The sequence below is a fragment of the Nycticebus coucang genome, chromosome 22 (assembly GCF_027406575.1).
Source record: "Nycticebus coucang isolate mNycCou1 chromosome 22, mNycCou1.pri, whole genome shotgun sequence".
In the NCBI taxonomy this organism is placed as follows: domain Eukaryota; kingdom Metazoa; phylum Chordata; class Mammalia; order Primates; family Lorisidae; genus Nycticebus; species Nycticebus coucang.
In genome coordinates, this window is record NC_069801.1 from 49,206,408 (window position 1) to 49,221,100 (window position 14,693).

Here is a 14,693-nt window from a genome sequence, read left to right on the forward strand (position 1 = left end):
GCCCACCCGGTGGGGGCGCGTGACGTATTTCCTCCACTGTACAGCTGCCATCATTGATTGGATTGGCGTCGAGGTTCACGGACGAGGTTCCTTAAACCGCTTTCCGGCTTCAAGATGGTCGCCTGAACTGTTTCTTGAGACTTTCCCCACTTTTCTCCATCCCTCCATGGTGTTTTCTATTAACCTGGACGTGACGCATTAAAGGGCCCGACGGAAATAGAACTGAAGGAGTTCTAAAATGGCGAACCGTACGGTGAAGGATGCACACAGCATCCACGGCACGAACCCTCAGTATTTGGTGGAGAAGATCATTCGAACACGAATCTATGAGTCCAAGTACTGGAAAGAGGAGTGCTTCGGACTTACGGGTGAGCAGGAACGCGCGGACCCCTTCTTGGCCGCCTGTAGCCCATTTCTCCGGATTGAATACCGGTAGGACTGGCGGATGGTCTCTCGGGATAGTAACGGAGTGGAGTACGTCAGTCATTCAGAAAAATTTGAGTGCCTGTTGTGTGCCTAGTCCCATGTTAGGCGTTGGAGACACAGATGAATCTGTTCGGGCTTTATTCTGAAGAGTGTCTCACTTGGGGTCTTTGAGTCATTTCCATATTTAATGATAGTCTGTTGGGTTGCAAACTTTTAAGCTTAATGACCCATGTAGAATTCCGTGACATAGCCTCTTGAAGGTCTTAAAGGAACGCTAACATTCTCAAAACCAAATTCGTGATCTTACTATCTTTAAGATATCTTTATCTTTAAATGTAGGACAGTTCTTCAGACAGCCTTCTGATCTTTTATCAAATTCTGGTTTTCAACCCATGTCCTTAAATACTCTGGCAGTGGACCTTGAGCCCAAGGTTCTTTGAGCACAAGCACCTTCCTTAGCTATTCTTTTTCTTACTTGGAAATAAGAACAATGCTGGAAGTTTCCTTATGGCTTATTGTAAGATTCAATGAGGAAAGATGAAATGTTCAGCAGAGTACCTGGCATACTTGTTATCATCATCATCATTAATACTAAGTTAACTGTTGAGTAATTAGTACCACCAAATCTTGAATTAATTCTTTCCCCTTCCAACCAGAAAGAACGTAGTCCTAATACAGTATGCCTGAGATGTGACTCTGCTTTTGTTTTGTTTTGTTTTGTTTTGTTTTGTTTTATTTTAGCTGAACTTGTAGTGGATAAAGCCATGGAGTTAAGGTTTGTGGGTGGCGTGTACGGTGGCAACATAAAACCAACTCCCTTTCTGTGTTTAACTTTGAAGATGCTTCAAATTCAGCCTGAGAAAGATATCATTGTAGAGTTCATCAAAAATGAAGATTTCAAGTGAGTAAAATGTTGATTAACTAATGCAAAAGCGTCAATTTTGGTGGTTCAGAATTGGGCTTTAGTTAAGAGGGTTGAACCCATTGTGTCTCATTTCCACAGAGTGTTTGTTACACTTACGGTTTTTATTCTTGAGTCCTTGAGTTTGCATTTTGTCTACTCTGATTGTATTAGTCTTCTACTTTATTTTCTTGGTTCTGGTAATTTTTCCACAAAAGAAAGGATTTCACAAATTCACTGAACGTATATCAAGCATAAGTGAGTACCTCTTATGATGGTAGGTACTAGATGTTCAGGGGTAAAACAAAAACAGTGTTAGTGAAGACAATGTTAGTTAAGTCTGTTACTCATTAATGTGACCATGGAGAAGTTACTTAATTTTCTAGACGCTTTACTATCCTTATCTGTAAAATGGGGACAGTAATATCTACTCATGGGATTGATGGGAGAGTGAAATAAGATAGTATATGGAAATCTCTCTACACACTGTCTGTTCCATGGCAAACACCTAAAAGGAGATAAGCACCACTCAAGGAGGAAACAAACGTAATAATAGCTTAATTATCTGTCACGCTTTGTTCTAAGGGCTTTACATATAATTATTAATTTAACCTTAACCTCTATTTTATAGGGGAGGTAATAGGCACTGAAAGATTAATTTGCTCAAGATCAAATAGCTAATAAATTGGCAAAGTTGGCTTTAGGATCTGTATTCTTTGCTACACTATTCTGCTGCTCACACAAAGTGTTGAGTTTCAAATGCCTGATAGTTACCCAGGTGGAGATCTGAGTAAGTAGCCAGATAAAGGGGAAAAGTTAAAGGATGGAATCTTACAAAATATTAACAGCTGAAAAATAGTTGACTTTTCTTAGTTACTATGTTGCCCTCAGTAGAGTGCCATGGCATCACAGCAACTTCTAACTCTTGAGCTTAAGAGATTTTCTTGCCTCACCCTCCCAAGGAGCTGGAACTATAGACACTCGTCACAACGCCTGGCAATTTTTTGTTGTTGTTGTCATTGTTGTTTAGCAGGCCCGGGCTGGGTTCCAATCTGTAAGCCCCAATGTATGTGGCCAGCGCACTAACCACTGAGCTACGGGCACCGAGCTCTTAATAGCACTTTAAATGCATTTCTTATTTAATCTAACAAGCCAGTACATTAGGTAGCATCATCTCCATTTTACTTGAGAAAACAAGTAAATTACCCAGTAATGACACAGAATCAGAATCCAATCCAAATGTCTTTTGACTTGATTCAGGTCTATGTGTGCTCATTCTTGTTTTGTTCTATCGTATACCTTCTATTAAATTCAGCATAAATATCTATTATTAGGATAATCCTGTGAGATAAATAGGTTTTGTTCTAGTTTTACAGAAGATCTGTCTGATAATTGAGCAATATGCATGAAGTTCCCACAAATGTAAGCTATGGAGTGGGAACTTGAACCCAGATCTATTATTTTAGCCATCTTTCTTTTGCTCCATGCTACCCCCCAAATTGCAGCTTTCTTACCTGCCAAAGAGAAGAAAGAAAATACTTACACAGGGCGGCGCCTGTGGCTCAAGGAGTAGGGCACCAGTCCATATGCCGGAGGTGGTGGGTTCAAACCCAGCCCCGGCCAAAAAAAAAAGAAAATACTTACACATTACTACCCTGAGAAAAGCCGGCCTGTTGTTTCACTGTTATCTTTTTGTTAGGTATGTCCGCATGTTGGGGGCACTTTACATGAGGCTGACAGGCACTGCAATTGATTGCTATAAGTACTTGGAGCCTTTGTACAATGACTACCGAAAAATCAAGAGCCAGAACCGAAATGGAGGTGAGTATGCTGCCAAGTCTCTGGATTTTTTATTTTATTTTATTTTATTTCTTACTATAGTGCCCATGCTGGTCTCAATCTCCTGGCCTCATGTGAACCTCCTACCTCAGCCTCCCAAGTAGTTAAGGATTACAGGTGTAAAGAACTGTGTCCAGCTAAGACCATCGTTTTTAGACCAGTTTTCATTTTATCAGTACCTCTGCGCTCACATTGTCACATGTAATGCGAATGCGCCTCTTCATCTACCCTGTTAGGGTCTTCATCTGTGTCTTCCATCTCATCCGTGGGAGTATTCATTCTGACTACTAGCTGCCGTTGGCCTTACCAAATCGCCCTTTTTCTGCCTTCCTTACCAACAGTATCTTATGTCAATCCTTGCCTTGCATCATGTATCCCCTTCACATGTGCTCCATCCCAAAAGATTTAGCTCCAGAATGGCTTCTCCATAAAAGCTTTCCCCAGCCCTCCCAAAGTCTGTTTTCCATTTGTTACATCTTCACAGTTCTTTCTCCTAGCATCTCCTCTAGCATTGTACGTCACACTGCACTGTATAGAGTAAGTGTACTCATACTTACAGGAATCCCACTGAAAAATAGTAAATATATCCAAGATGGTAGTTTCATAACTTTTACAAAGAGACACTTTGTATGCTAAAGAGGGATTCCGGGTAATACAGTCAAAACCTTTTCTCACATACTGTCCTAACAAAAGATTTGCCTTTCCCCACTGTATGCATAACACTAAGTTTAAAGAATTTAATTTTTAAACTTTTATTAACTTATTAAGTCATTGAATAAGATAGGATTTCTCAACTTTTTTTTTTTCTTTTTGAGACAGAGTCTCACCATGTAGCCCTTGATAGAGTGCTGTGGCATCACAGCTCACAGCAATCTCAAACTCTTGGGCTTAAGTGATTCTCTTGCCTCAGCTTCCCGAGTAGCTGGGACTATAGGCTCCCGCCACAACACCTGGCTATTTTTGGGTTGCAGTTGTCATTGTTGTTTAGCAGGCCCAGGCCAGGCTCAAACCCTCTAGCCTCCATGTATGTGGCCGGTGTTCTACTCACTGAGCTACGGGTACCAAGCCAGGATTTCTCAACTTCTTGACATTTGGGGCCAGATAATTCTTTGTGAGGGGGTTGGCCTGTGCACACACTATGTGAGATGTGTAGAAGTATCCCTGGCCTGTATACACTTAGAGGAGGTGGACGGTGTATAAAATCATCCGTGGTTGAGAACCATTGTGGTTGAGAAGTAAGGTAGTGGTTATCATAGAAGTTCTAAACGACTATTACTCCATGTGCCATATAAGATACACATTCTATATTCAAAACATTGTGTTGTCATATGAGAAATTTTTTTTTTCTTGGTGGAAAGTTGGTTTTTTTTGTTAAATCATAGCTGTGTACATTAATGCAATCATGGGGCACCATTCACTGGTTTTATAGATCATTTGACATATTTTCTTTTTTTTCCTTTTTTTTAAACTAAATCAAAGCTGTGTACATGAATGGGATCATGGGGCACCATACACTGGTTTTATAGACCATTTGACATATTTTCTTTTTGCAGTTTTTGGCCAGGGCTGGGTTTGAACCCGCCACCTCTGGCATATGGGGCCAGCGCCCTACTCCTTTGAGCCACAGGCACTGCCCTCATTTGACATATTTTCATCACACTGGTTAACATAGCCTTCCTGGCATTTTCTTAGTTATCGTGTTAAGACATTTATATTCTACATTTACTAAGTTTCACATGTACCCTTGTAAAACGCACCATAGGTGTAATCCCACCAATCGTCATATGAGAAATTATATTTTAATTATATGATCTATTTAAGATCACCCCTACATTAATTCAGGACTATGCTTGCTTTCGTAGGTGTCATTCCTGCTCCAGTCATCCATTAATCCTTTGCTTCTAAAGAAGTCTGGCACAGAGATAGCCTTATATGAAGTCTTAATGCTTCTTTCACTTTTGGGCTATATAAATGTGTTCTTTTCAGTTTGCTTCATTAGATGCTTTTTTGTCTTTCAGAGTTTGAACTGATGCATGTGGATGAGTTTATTGATGAACTACTGCACAGTGAGAGAGTTTGTGATATCATTCTGCCTCGACTACAGGTAAGAGATAAAGGCTTATCAGAATCACCCTTCTCTTTGTAAACAGGCAGATCTCTTAAGTCTTCCTGTCTAGGAGAAAGGTAGTGGATTAGGAATGAGATAAAAACAGATAAAGTATTTGAAGGATAGGGCTTTAAAAGCAAATATTTGAAATTGTTACATCAGTTGCTATATTGTTATATCAAGGATGTCCCTAGAGTGGTTTTGAAACTTCATGAACAGCTTTTTTCAATCAATTTTCATGTAAAAAGCCAGGGTATAAACTTTTAAAAGGAGAAACTGAGCCCTTACTTCCTCACTACCTGAGTCTCTTAATTTTGGTTTGTTTGGAATTCTTTATTTATTTATTTTTATTTTCTACAAAGATTGTAGGGCAGTAGGATTGAGAAATGATAATCTTTTCCATCAGTCATGCTGAAACAATTGGCCATATGCAGGCTGGGCGCCGTGGCTCACGCCTGTAATCTCAGCACTCTGGGAGGCCAAGGCGGGTGGATTACAGGTTCAAGACCAGGCTGAGCAAGAGCAAGACCCCATGTATAAAAATTAGCCGGGTGTTGTGGTGGGCGCCTCTAGTCCCAGCTATGTGGGAGGCTGAGGCAAGAGAATCACTGGAGCCCAAGAGTTTGAGGTTGCTGTGAGCTAAAATGCCATGGTACTCTACCAAGGGTGACAAAGTAAGACTCTGCCTCAAACAAACAAAAAAACCCCTCTAAATTATATAATTTTATTGAGGTATAATAAAATACTGGAATAGATGCAGACAGAAGGCCTGTGGCTCTTCCAGCTCTGGTCTTCTCTGATTCCGTATCTCCATAATGTTAGAATTGGTAACATTAACTAAAGGGTCCCAGAAACTATAGTCAGAGGATGGGAGCTAATTCTTACATGATTTAAGCAACCACAGAAATGCCCACTGGGGAGTCCATTACTTTAGGGTTCAGTAATTATGAAACAATTTGCTATATCCCAACTGCTATGAAGTACTTGCTGCATTGTTAGATATAAAACATAGGGGATAATTTAAAGATCAGTGGTCACGTATTTTATGGTTCCTTTTATGTGATATATCTAGACTAGGCAAATTCATACAGGACAAAAAAGCAGATTAGTGGTTACCAAGGAATGTAGGAAGGGGAAAATGAATATTGATTACTTGATGGGTATGGGATATTTTTCTGGGGTGATAAAGTTGTGAAATTAGCAAGAGGAAGTAGTGATTGCACAAATTGTGGATACACTAAAAGCCACTGAAATTATATGCTTTAAAATGGTTGTGTGTTACAAAGAACTCGAGCAAATCAATAAGAAAAGAGCAAACCCCATTACAAAGTAGGCAAGAGACATGAGGACAGACTTTTCTCATGAGGACAACCAAATGGCCAACAAACACGTGAAAAGATACTAATCATCCCTAATCATTAAAGAAATGCAAATCAGGCGGCGCCTGTGGCTCAGTGAGCAGGGCGCCGGCCCCATATACCGAGGGTGGCGGGTTCAAACCCAGCCCCGGCCAAACTGCAACAAAAAAATAGCCAGGCCTTGTGGCGGGCACCTGTAGTCCCAGCTACTCGGGAGGCTGAGGCAGGAGAATCACCTAAGCCCAGGAGTTGGGAGTTGCTGTGAGCTGTGTGACGCTACGGCACTCTACTGAGGGCAATAAAGTGAAACCCTGTCTCTACAAAAAAAAAAAAAAAATGCAAATCAAAACACATTGAGATATCACCTAACCCCAGAGAGAAAGCTCCAAATGCAACAGATAGTAGCATTAATGTGGAGAGAAGGGAACATTCATGTACTGTTGGTGGGACTGCAATCCAGTTAAGCCTCTCTGGAAATAGGGAGACCCCTCAAAGAACTAAAAATAGACCTACCATTTGATCCTACAATTATACTAGGTGTCTACCCAAAAGAAAAAAAGTCATTTTGCTATAAGGACATTTGCACTCGAAATTCCGTTTATAGCAGCCCAGTTCACAATTGCAAAGATGTGGAAACAACCCATGTGCCCTTTAACAGATGAATGGATTAATAAATTATGGTATATGTATACCATGGTATACTATTCAACTTTTTAAAAATGGAGATTTTGTATCTTTTGTAACAACCTGGAAGGCTTTGGAGAATATTCTCCATAGCAAAGTATCACATATACTCAGTTCTAGTTTGAAACTAGTGGGTTAACAATACATGCTCACTGGTTAGAGAAAAACTAAACTCAAGTGAAGGGGGAATGGCACACTTCTTGTGTGAAGTCCAATTACTGTGCAGACTTTAACCTTACAAAGGCAATGTATGAAATCTTATTGTATGTACCCTCGTGTTAATCTAAAATTTAAAAAAAAGCTATGTGTTATGTGAATTTCACCCCAAGTTACAAAAAAGACCAAAGGGATCCCAACAACTTAAAAATAGGGAATTGAATGGATCTCAAGTATTAATAAATGAATGAGAGGGAGTTGCTTGAAGCACCAGACCTGCTGGATAAAAGTGATTGGTGCTCACATGTAAATGTAGTGAACCAACTCTTTGTTCATGCTGATCTAGTCATAATCTTACAAAACAAAAATCCAGAAAATGGGTGTAGTATATCTCTCCTGTTCCATATTGGCTACTATAGAGTATATAGTGGAGGGAATGAGATTTCAAATGTGAAAAACCTGCTTTCAGAGCCCAATTTTCATGCTAATGTTTGTGGGTTACGTTACTTACAACCCTTAGTTTATCTTTAGAAATGCAAGTGGGAAAATGTCCAAGTGCAATCATGCATTCAGCTCTAAGCAAGCCTGTTTATGATATTTAAGAGACATGGTCTCTGTGGAGTCTAGAAGACAACACCACAATTTGTTGTTTATCAAGAACCACTGAGGAGAGAGAAATGGAAATCTGACTTATAAATGTTATGTCACCCAAGAGGTGAGCTCTGGTGTGGGCCTCTGTATGTAGTGACTCTTCAGAGTGCCTTTTGTTCTCATCCTTCTCTTATTAAGCAACCTACAGGGCATCATTTTAGATTGTGATATGCCCTGAGAAGGAGTGACTCTGGAAATGTATTCTCATTTCATTGAATACAAATACTTTAATTCTGGTAAACATTAAGTATTTTGAATGCCCTGATACAGTCCTAGATCCCAAACTGGTGATCCTGTGACCAGCTCATTTTTCCCAGCTTTCGTAGAATTTTGATGCAGGGTAAGTGAATGAAATAGTGTATGCATGTTACTAGTTATTCTATAACTATCCATCTAGGTCATCCACCATTCTTTGCCTCTCAGATCCCTAATCAGAAATGGATTGTTTATATCGTGTGCCCAGTTCAAAATGCATGAATCTCAAGCTCCCTGGGTCCTGGGTCTAATGGAGATGTGGTGCTATTTCAGGTTGGGTCTCTTCTGGTGGAACTTCCAGCCAACACAGTCTCAGCCATGAATTACTGACCCTTGGGTTTTCTGTGTATGAAGCCCACATTTTTGGCTCTAGCCATACCTGCACTGGTTGATAGAAAATAGAAAATGTTTCCTTCAGCTTTGTATTTATGTCTATAGGAGAACTTAAAAGAACATATATAATAGATTCCAGGTGTTTTAAACTCCTTAGGAAAATCTCGAACTGTCTTTGAAATGAAATGCCATAGCTGTGCTTCTTGACTTTTCTGTCGGTCCCAGAAGACCAATGTTAGGGTTTCAAAGACAGAGGAGATAGCAGTGACCCCTGTCATTATGTTCTATGTAGAAACGCTATGTGCTGGAGGAAGCTGAGCAACTGGAGCCTCGGGTTAGTGCTCTAGAAGAAGACATGGATGATGTGGAGTCCAGTGAAGAGGAGGAGGAGGAAGATGAGAAGGTCAGGCACATGAGAGTTAAAGGGTTATAAGAGGGAAAGTTCTAGAGGATGGGAATGGTTTTTTGTTTTTGTTTTCAAACCTTAATTTTGAACTCTCTTTAACCAAAACAACATTCATTCTTTTCTCATTAAAAATACAAGCTTCAGGGCGGTGCCTGGGGCTCAGTGGGTAGAGTACCGGCCCTATATACCAAGGGTGGGGGGGGTTCAAACCCATCCCTGGCCAAACTGCAACAAAAAAATAGCTGGGCATTGTGGTGGGTGCCTGTAGTCCCAGCTACTCAGGAGGCTGAGGCAAGAGAATCGCCTAAGCCCAGGAGTTGGAGGATGCTGTGAGCTGTGACTGTACAGCACTCTACCCAGGGCAATAAAATGAGACTCTAAGTATAAGCTTTAAATAGACTTTGATTCTATCACAGCTCTGCCATTTACTAGTGGATATAAACTTGTGCACATACTTAACCTTAGTTTTTTGCCTCTGTAAAGTAAGGATAATGATACTTTCAAGACTTTTAAGTATTAAATGAGAACAGTATGCATAAAGGTCTTAACATATATTGATATACTATAATTGCCTAATAAATATTAGCTATTAAATACTTGAGGAAAAAATGCTCCTCATAATTGAACCTATCCTAAGAAATAGGATAGCCCAGTTTAGGGAAAAAAATTCTACTACATAGACATATTTTTTCAGCACAAATTATAATGCTGAAAAATTAAAAACCACCAAGCTTTCCAGCTGCTAGAAGCATCAGATAAACTATTATAACTAAACAGACTACTAGGCAGACATTAAAACTATTATGAAAAATATAGAGAATGCTAACATTAAGTTAAAATAAAAAGATCTAAAACATTTGTGAATAAAATTACGATAACAATATATGCACAGAAAAAGGCTAGAAGGAGCTGGGCATGGGTGGCTCACGCCTATAATCCCAGCACTCAGGGAGGCCAAGGCAGGTGGATTGCTTGAGCTCATGGGTTCAAGACCAGCCTGAGCCGGAGCAAGACACCTTCTCCCCTCCCCTGGTCTCTGAAAAAATAGCCAGGCATTGTGGTGGGTGCCTGTCCCAGCTACTCCAGAGGCTGAGGCAAGAGAATCGCTTGAGCCCAAGATCTTGAGGTTGCTGTGAGCTATGATGCCATAGCACTATTGAAGGCAACAAAGTGAAACTCCGTCTTGAAAAGAAAAAGAATAGGCTAAAAGGAAATACAACAAGAAATGTTACCCAGGAATTGATTTTTTTTTTTTTTTTTTTGAGAGTGTGAGTCTCACTTTGTTGCCCTCGGTAGAGTGCTGTGGCATCACAGCTCACAGCAACCTCCAACTCTTGGGCTTAGGCAATTCTCTTGCTTCAGCCTCCCCAGTAGCTGGCACTACAGGTGCCCACCACAATGCCCAGCTATTTTTTGTTGCAGTTTGGCCAGGACTGTGTTTGAACCTGCCACTCTCGGTATACGGAGCTGGTGCCCTACTCACTGAGCCACAGGCACCACCCCAGGAATTGATTTTATCTGCACTGAAGTAGAAATCTAATTCTTTCCCCCTCTATATGTATAATCTCTGGTTTCATACTACTATTCCTTTCCCTCTGATATGCTTCACCATCTTTGCCATAATTCAAAGTTGTGGGTCTATTTGTGGTATTTCTCTTCTGTCGGTAATTTTGTCTATTCATGTGTAAGTACCACATTGTTGTCATTATAAACTTTATAGTAAGTTTTGATATTTAGTAGGGCAAGTGCTTCCCTCTTTGTACTCAGATTACCGTTTTAAAAGTCACTTGGAAGTGGACTTTAGGATAGGGTAGGGAGAGAAATGTAGTGCCCATCAGTGACCCAATCATATTTCCAGTTGGAGAGAGTGCCGTCACCTGATCACCGCCGGAGAAGCTACCGAGACTTGGACAAGCCCCGTCGCTCTCCCACCCTGCGCTACAGGAGGAGCAGAAGCCGGTCTCCCAGAAGGTAAGGCCCAGTCAGGGGGACACTGGACACTGTGCCTAGAAGTTTAGACTTCAGAGAGGGAAATGCCAGTCTGTGAAGATGTCCAGTATAGTATGTATCACTACAAAACCACCACCTCATTGGCAGACAACAATGACCATTTGTTTGTTTTCACAAGTATGCAGTCAGTAAATTAAGTAGGCCTTGGATACATAGTTTTTGAAGTACCAGCTATGTTTAGTCACTTTCTTTGTGGTCAGCTGTCTGTTGACTGGTATAAGATGGTCTTACTAGGAAGATGGGGGCAACTTTTCTCTGTAGGCTAAGTTGGGCATGTTTTCATGGCAGTAGCAGAATTCAAGAGCAGATCACCCCAATCGTTAAGAGTATTTTTCCCAGTATCTATTTGTATCACAATTGTAAACATCCCTTTGGCCAAAGCAAATGACATGGTCAATCCCAAAGTCAGAGTGGGAGGGTGCTACAAAGTTCTATGGCAAAGGACCTGAGTACAGAGAAGGGTGAAGGACAGGAATTGGGCCCAGTTTGCAATCTACAGCATCCAGTCTATCTACCTAAGCTTTACTCTTCTTATTTGTCTTTATAGGCGGAGTCGATCTCCCAAAAGGAGAAGGTAGGCCTTCAGTCATTTGCCATGAAGCATAGTAGTGTTTCGGGGTGGGTTTGGGTGGTGGTGTGTGTATATTGCCAAGCAAATCTGGTAGTCTGAGCAGTCTCTTACGCAGCCCTTCCCCACGCCGAGAAAGGCATCGGAGCAAGAGTCCAAGACGTCACCGTAGCAGGTCTCGAGATCGACGGCACAGATCCCGTTCTAAGTCCCCAGGTACAGTGTTTGGCCCTTTTCCCATGGGTTGTCTTAACAATGAGAGGTAAGGAGAAATCAGCCTTCTGCACTATAAGGAGTGCCTGCCTATACTGTTGTCTACCAGAAAAGAAAATAGACAATGTGAACATTTTGACTCTGACAAGCTTTACTGATAAGATGATGGGCTTAGTTTTTTCATCTGAAATTATAGGAATAAGACCTAACAGAAAAGTGGTGAAATATCCAATAGGATGTTTGTGAAATTAGCCATAAAGCACTGAATGCCTATGAAGTTGTTTCATTACTGAAACGCCCCCATACACCAATTCAGAAAGGTGCTACCAACAAGAGCATAGACCAATTGAGTCCATGGGTGGGCGGGTGGCATTGGGGTGAGAACTATAGTTTAAAGAGCAGAATCTCACCGAGTGGCCTTTGCTTCTCCAGGTCATCACCGTAGTCACAGACATAGGAGCCACTCAAAGTCTCCTGAAAGGTATGAATTGACCGCTTTTAAGAAATTCAAGTCCCAATGATAACTAAGTTGGACCTGAAACTTTGTTTTTGATGGGAATTATGATTCTTGTATTACAAGACAAAATTGACCTCTAGCTCTTACTGGGATGATTTATATGTGTTACCATTTTACATTTTGGGGATGGGGGGAGTAGGATTACAGCTTTGTATGATTGAGCTTTGGTCCCGGGATACTTAAGAGTTCAATCTCAATCTTTTTTTTTTATTATTTTTTTTTTTTTGAGACAAAAGTCTCATTATGTCACCCTTGATAGAGTGCTATGGCGTCACAGCTCACAGCAACCTCCAACTCTTGGGCTCAAGTGATTCTTTTGCCTCAGCCTCCCAAGTAGCTGGGACTACAGGCACCTGCCACAATGCCTGGCTATTTTTTTGTTGTAGTTGCCATTATTGTTTGGTAGGCCCGGGCTGGGCTCAAACCCGCCAACCCCAGTGTGTCTGGCTGGTGCCCTAGCTGCTGAGCTATAGGCACTGAGCCTAATCCCAACCTTTAAAACCTAAATATTTGAGTGACCTTGGGACAAGTTACTTTTGTTTGATAAACTTTTACTAGAAATCCATTTACTGTTAAATATACTGAGGTCATTTCCTCAGTGGTAAATTTGGGATAGTAATAATTGACTCCAGAAAGCTGCTCTGAAACATAAACCCACTATATATATATATATTTTTTTTTATATTGTAGAGACAGAGTCTACCTTTGTCACCCTCAGTAGAATGCCGTGGCATCTCAGCTCAGAGCAACCTCCAACTCCCGGGCTTAGGCGATTCTCTTGCCTCAGCCTCCCAAGTAGCTGGGACTACAGGCACCTGCCACAAGGCCTGGCTATTTTTTTGTTGCGGTTTGGCCAGGGCCAGGTTTGAACCCGCCACCCACCATATATGGGGCTGGCGCCCTACCCACTGAGCCACAGGCACTGCCCAGAAACCCACCATATTTAATGAATATTGGCTGTCATCTCCATCTTCTCTAAATCCTTGTCCAGTTCCTTAATGTAATGATTTATATGTGTTACATTTCAGGTCTAAGAAAAGCCACAAGAAGAGCCGGAGAGGGAATGAGTAACGGACTCAATTTGCATCTGCATAAAAGGATTAAGATCGCCACCTCAGGCAGCTATAAGAATAGTTTTTTCTTACCAAGTTTCTTCACTTTTTTTTTTTTTTTTTTTTTAATCAAAGAGGTGCTGAGTTTTGTATCTCTTTTTGAATCTTAATCAACATCTTTGAGGGATGATGTTCCTACAGTCAGTTTTTGACCTAAGGATCTGAGGGTTGCAGATATGCATGACAAGGAAAAAAATGTGGCCACCAAGTGACTGATTCCCTTTTTGTTATTATTAAAACCTTACACACCCATTTCCCATTTTTCTGTAGTTTACTTCTTGGTTGCTCTGTGATTGGAACTGTTTTTAGAATCCCGGGATTCTATTCTGTTGCTATTCAAATATCAAACTAGTAAAACATGATAGCTTCTAACTTTTTTACAGCAGCAGCAAGTGATAATAACCATGAAAACTGGTTAGCAGTTTTGTAAGAACATTATGCATTCAAATATATGGCTTTTTCTGGATCATTTCATCCAGTTTCATTGAAGAGTTCAACAGATGGCAGCATTAACACCCTTTATACTGCTTACAGCACATTCCTACAGACTGCCATTTGTTCCTCCTCCACAAGCTTTGAAAATCAGGTTAAGATGCTCACCCTTTCTTACATGTACAAATGTCAGTATTATCCAAACCTAATCAGCAGCAATACGAAATCAGGATTGAAAAATACTTTTGGTTTTAACCTGAAGTGCTAGATACCAGTGTCATTTCCAAAGTCAGAAAATATAGCAGTGGGCCACGGATGGTCATTTCAGCACTTTGGGAGGCCAAAGCAGGAGGATTGCGCGAGGCCAGGAGTTAGTTCAAAACCAACCTGGGCGAGATAGCAAGACCCTGTCTCTAAAAAGGAAAATATAGCACCAAGAACCAGGGCGGCACCTGTGGCTCAGTGAATAGGGTGCTGGCCCCATATACCGAAGGTGGTGGGTTCAAACCTAGCCCCAGCCAAACTGCAACAAAAAATAGCTAGGCATTGTGGTGGGCGCCTGTAGTCCCAGCCACTCAGGAGGCTGAGGCAAGAGAATCGCCTACACCCAAGAGCTGGAGGTTGCTGTGAACTGTGACACCACATTACCAAGGATGACAAAGTTAGACTCTGTCTTAAAAAAAAAAAAAAAAAAAAATCTGGGCGGCGCCTGTGGCTCAGTCGGT

General features: G+C 41.1%; 1 protein-coding gene across 3 annotated transcripts; it reads left to right on the plus strand.

Moving 5' to 3' along the window:
• Positions 1-41: 41 nt before the first annotated feature.
• Positions 42-13,598, plus strand: PRPF38A (pre-mRNA processing factor 38A). 3 transcript variants are annotated; one of them, XM_053576493.1, is made up of 10 exons: positions 42-368; positions 1,168-1,327; positions 3,027-3,148; positions 5,185-5,270; positions 9,003-9,113; positions 10,975-11,087; positions 11,674-11,700; positions 11,801-11,910; positions 12,340-12,388; positions 13,453-13,598. In XM_053576493.1, the coding sequence occupies exons 1-10, from the start codon at positions 239-241 to the stop codon at positions 13,493-13,495; spliced, it is 951 nt and encodes a 316-aa protein (XP_053432468.1). In that variant the 5' UTR covers positions 42-238; the 3' UTR covers positions 13,496-13,598. The 3 variants fall into 3 exon arrangements, with proteins under 3 accessions (XP_053432468.1, XP_053432469.1, XP_053432470.1); XM_053576494.1 differs by having other exon boundaries at positions 52-368; positions 11,813-11,910; XM_053576495.1 differs by having other exon boundaries at positions 52-368; positions 11,834-11,910.
• Positions 13,599-14,693: the final 1,095 nt, after the last annotated feature.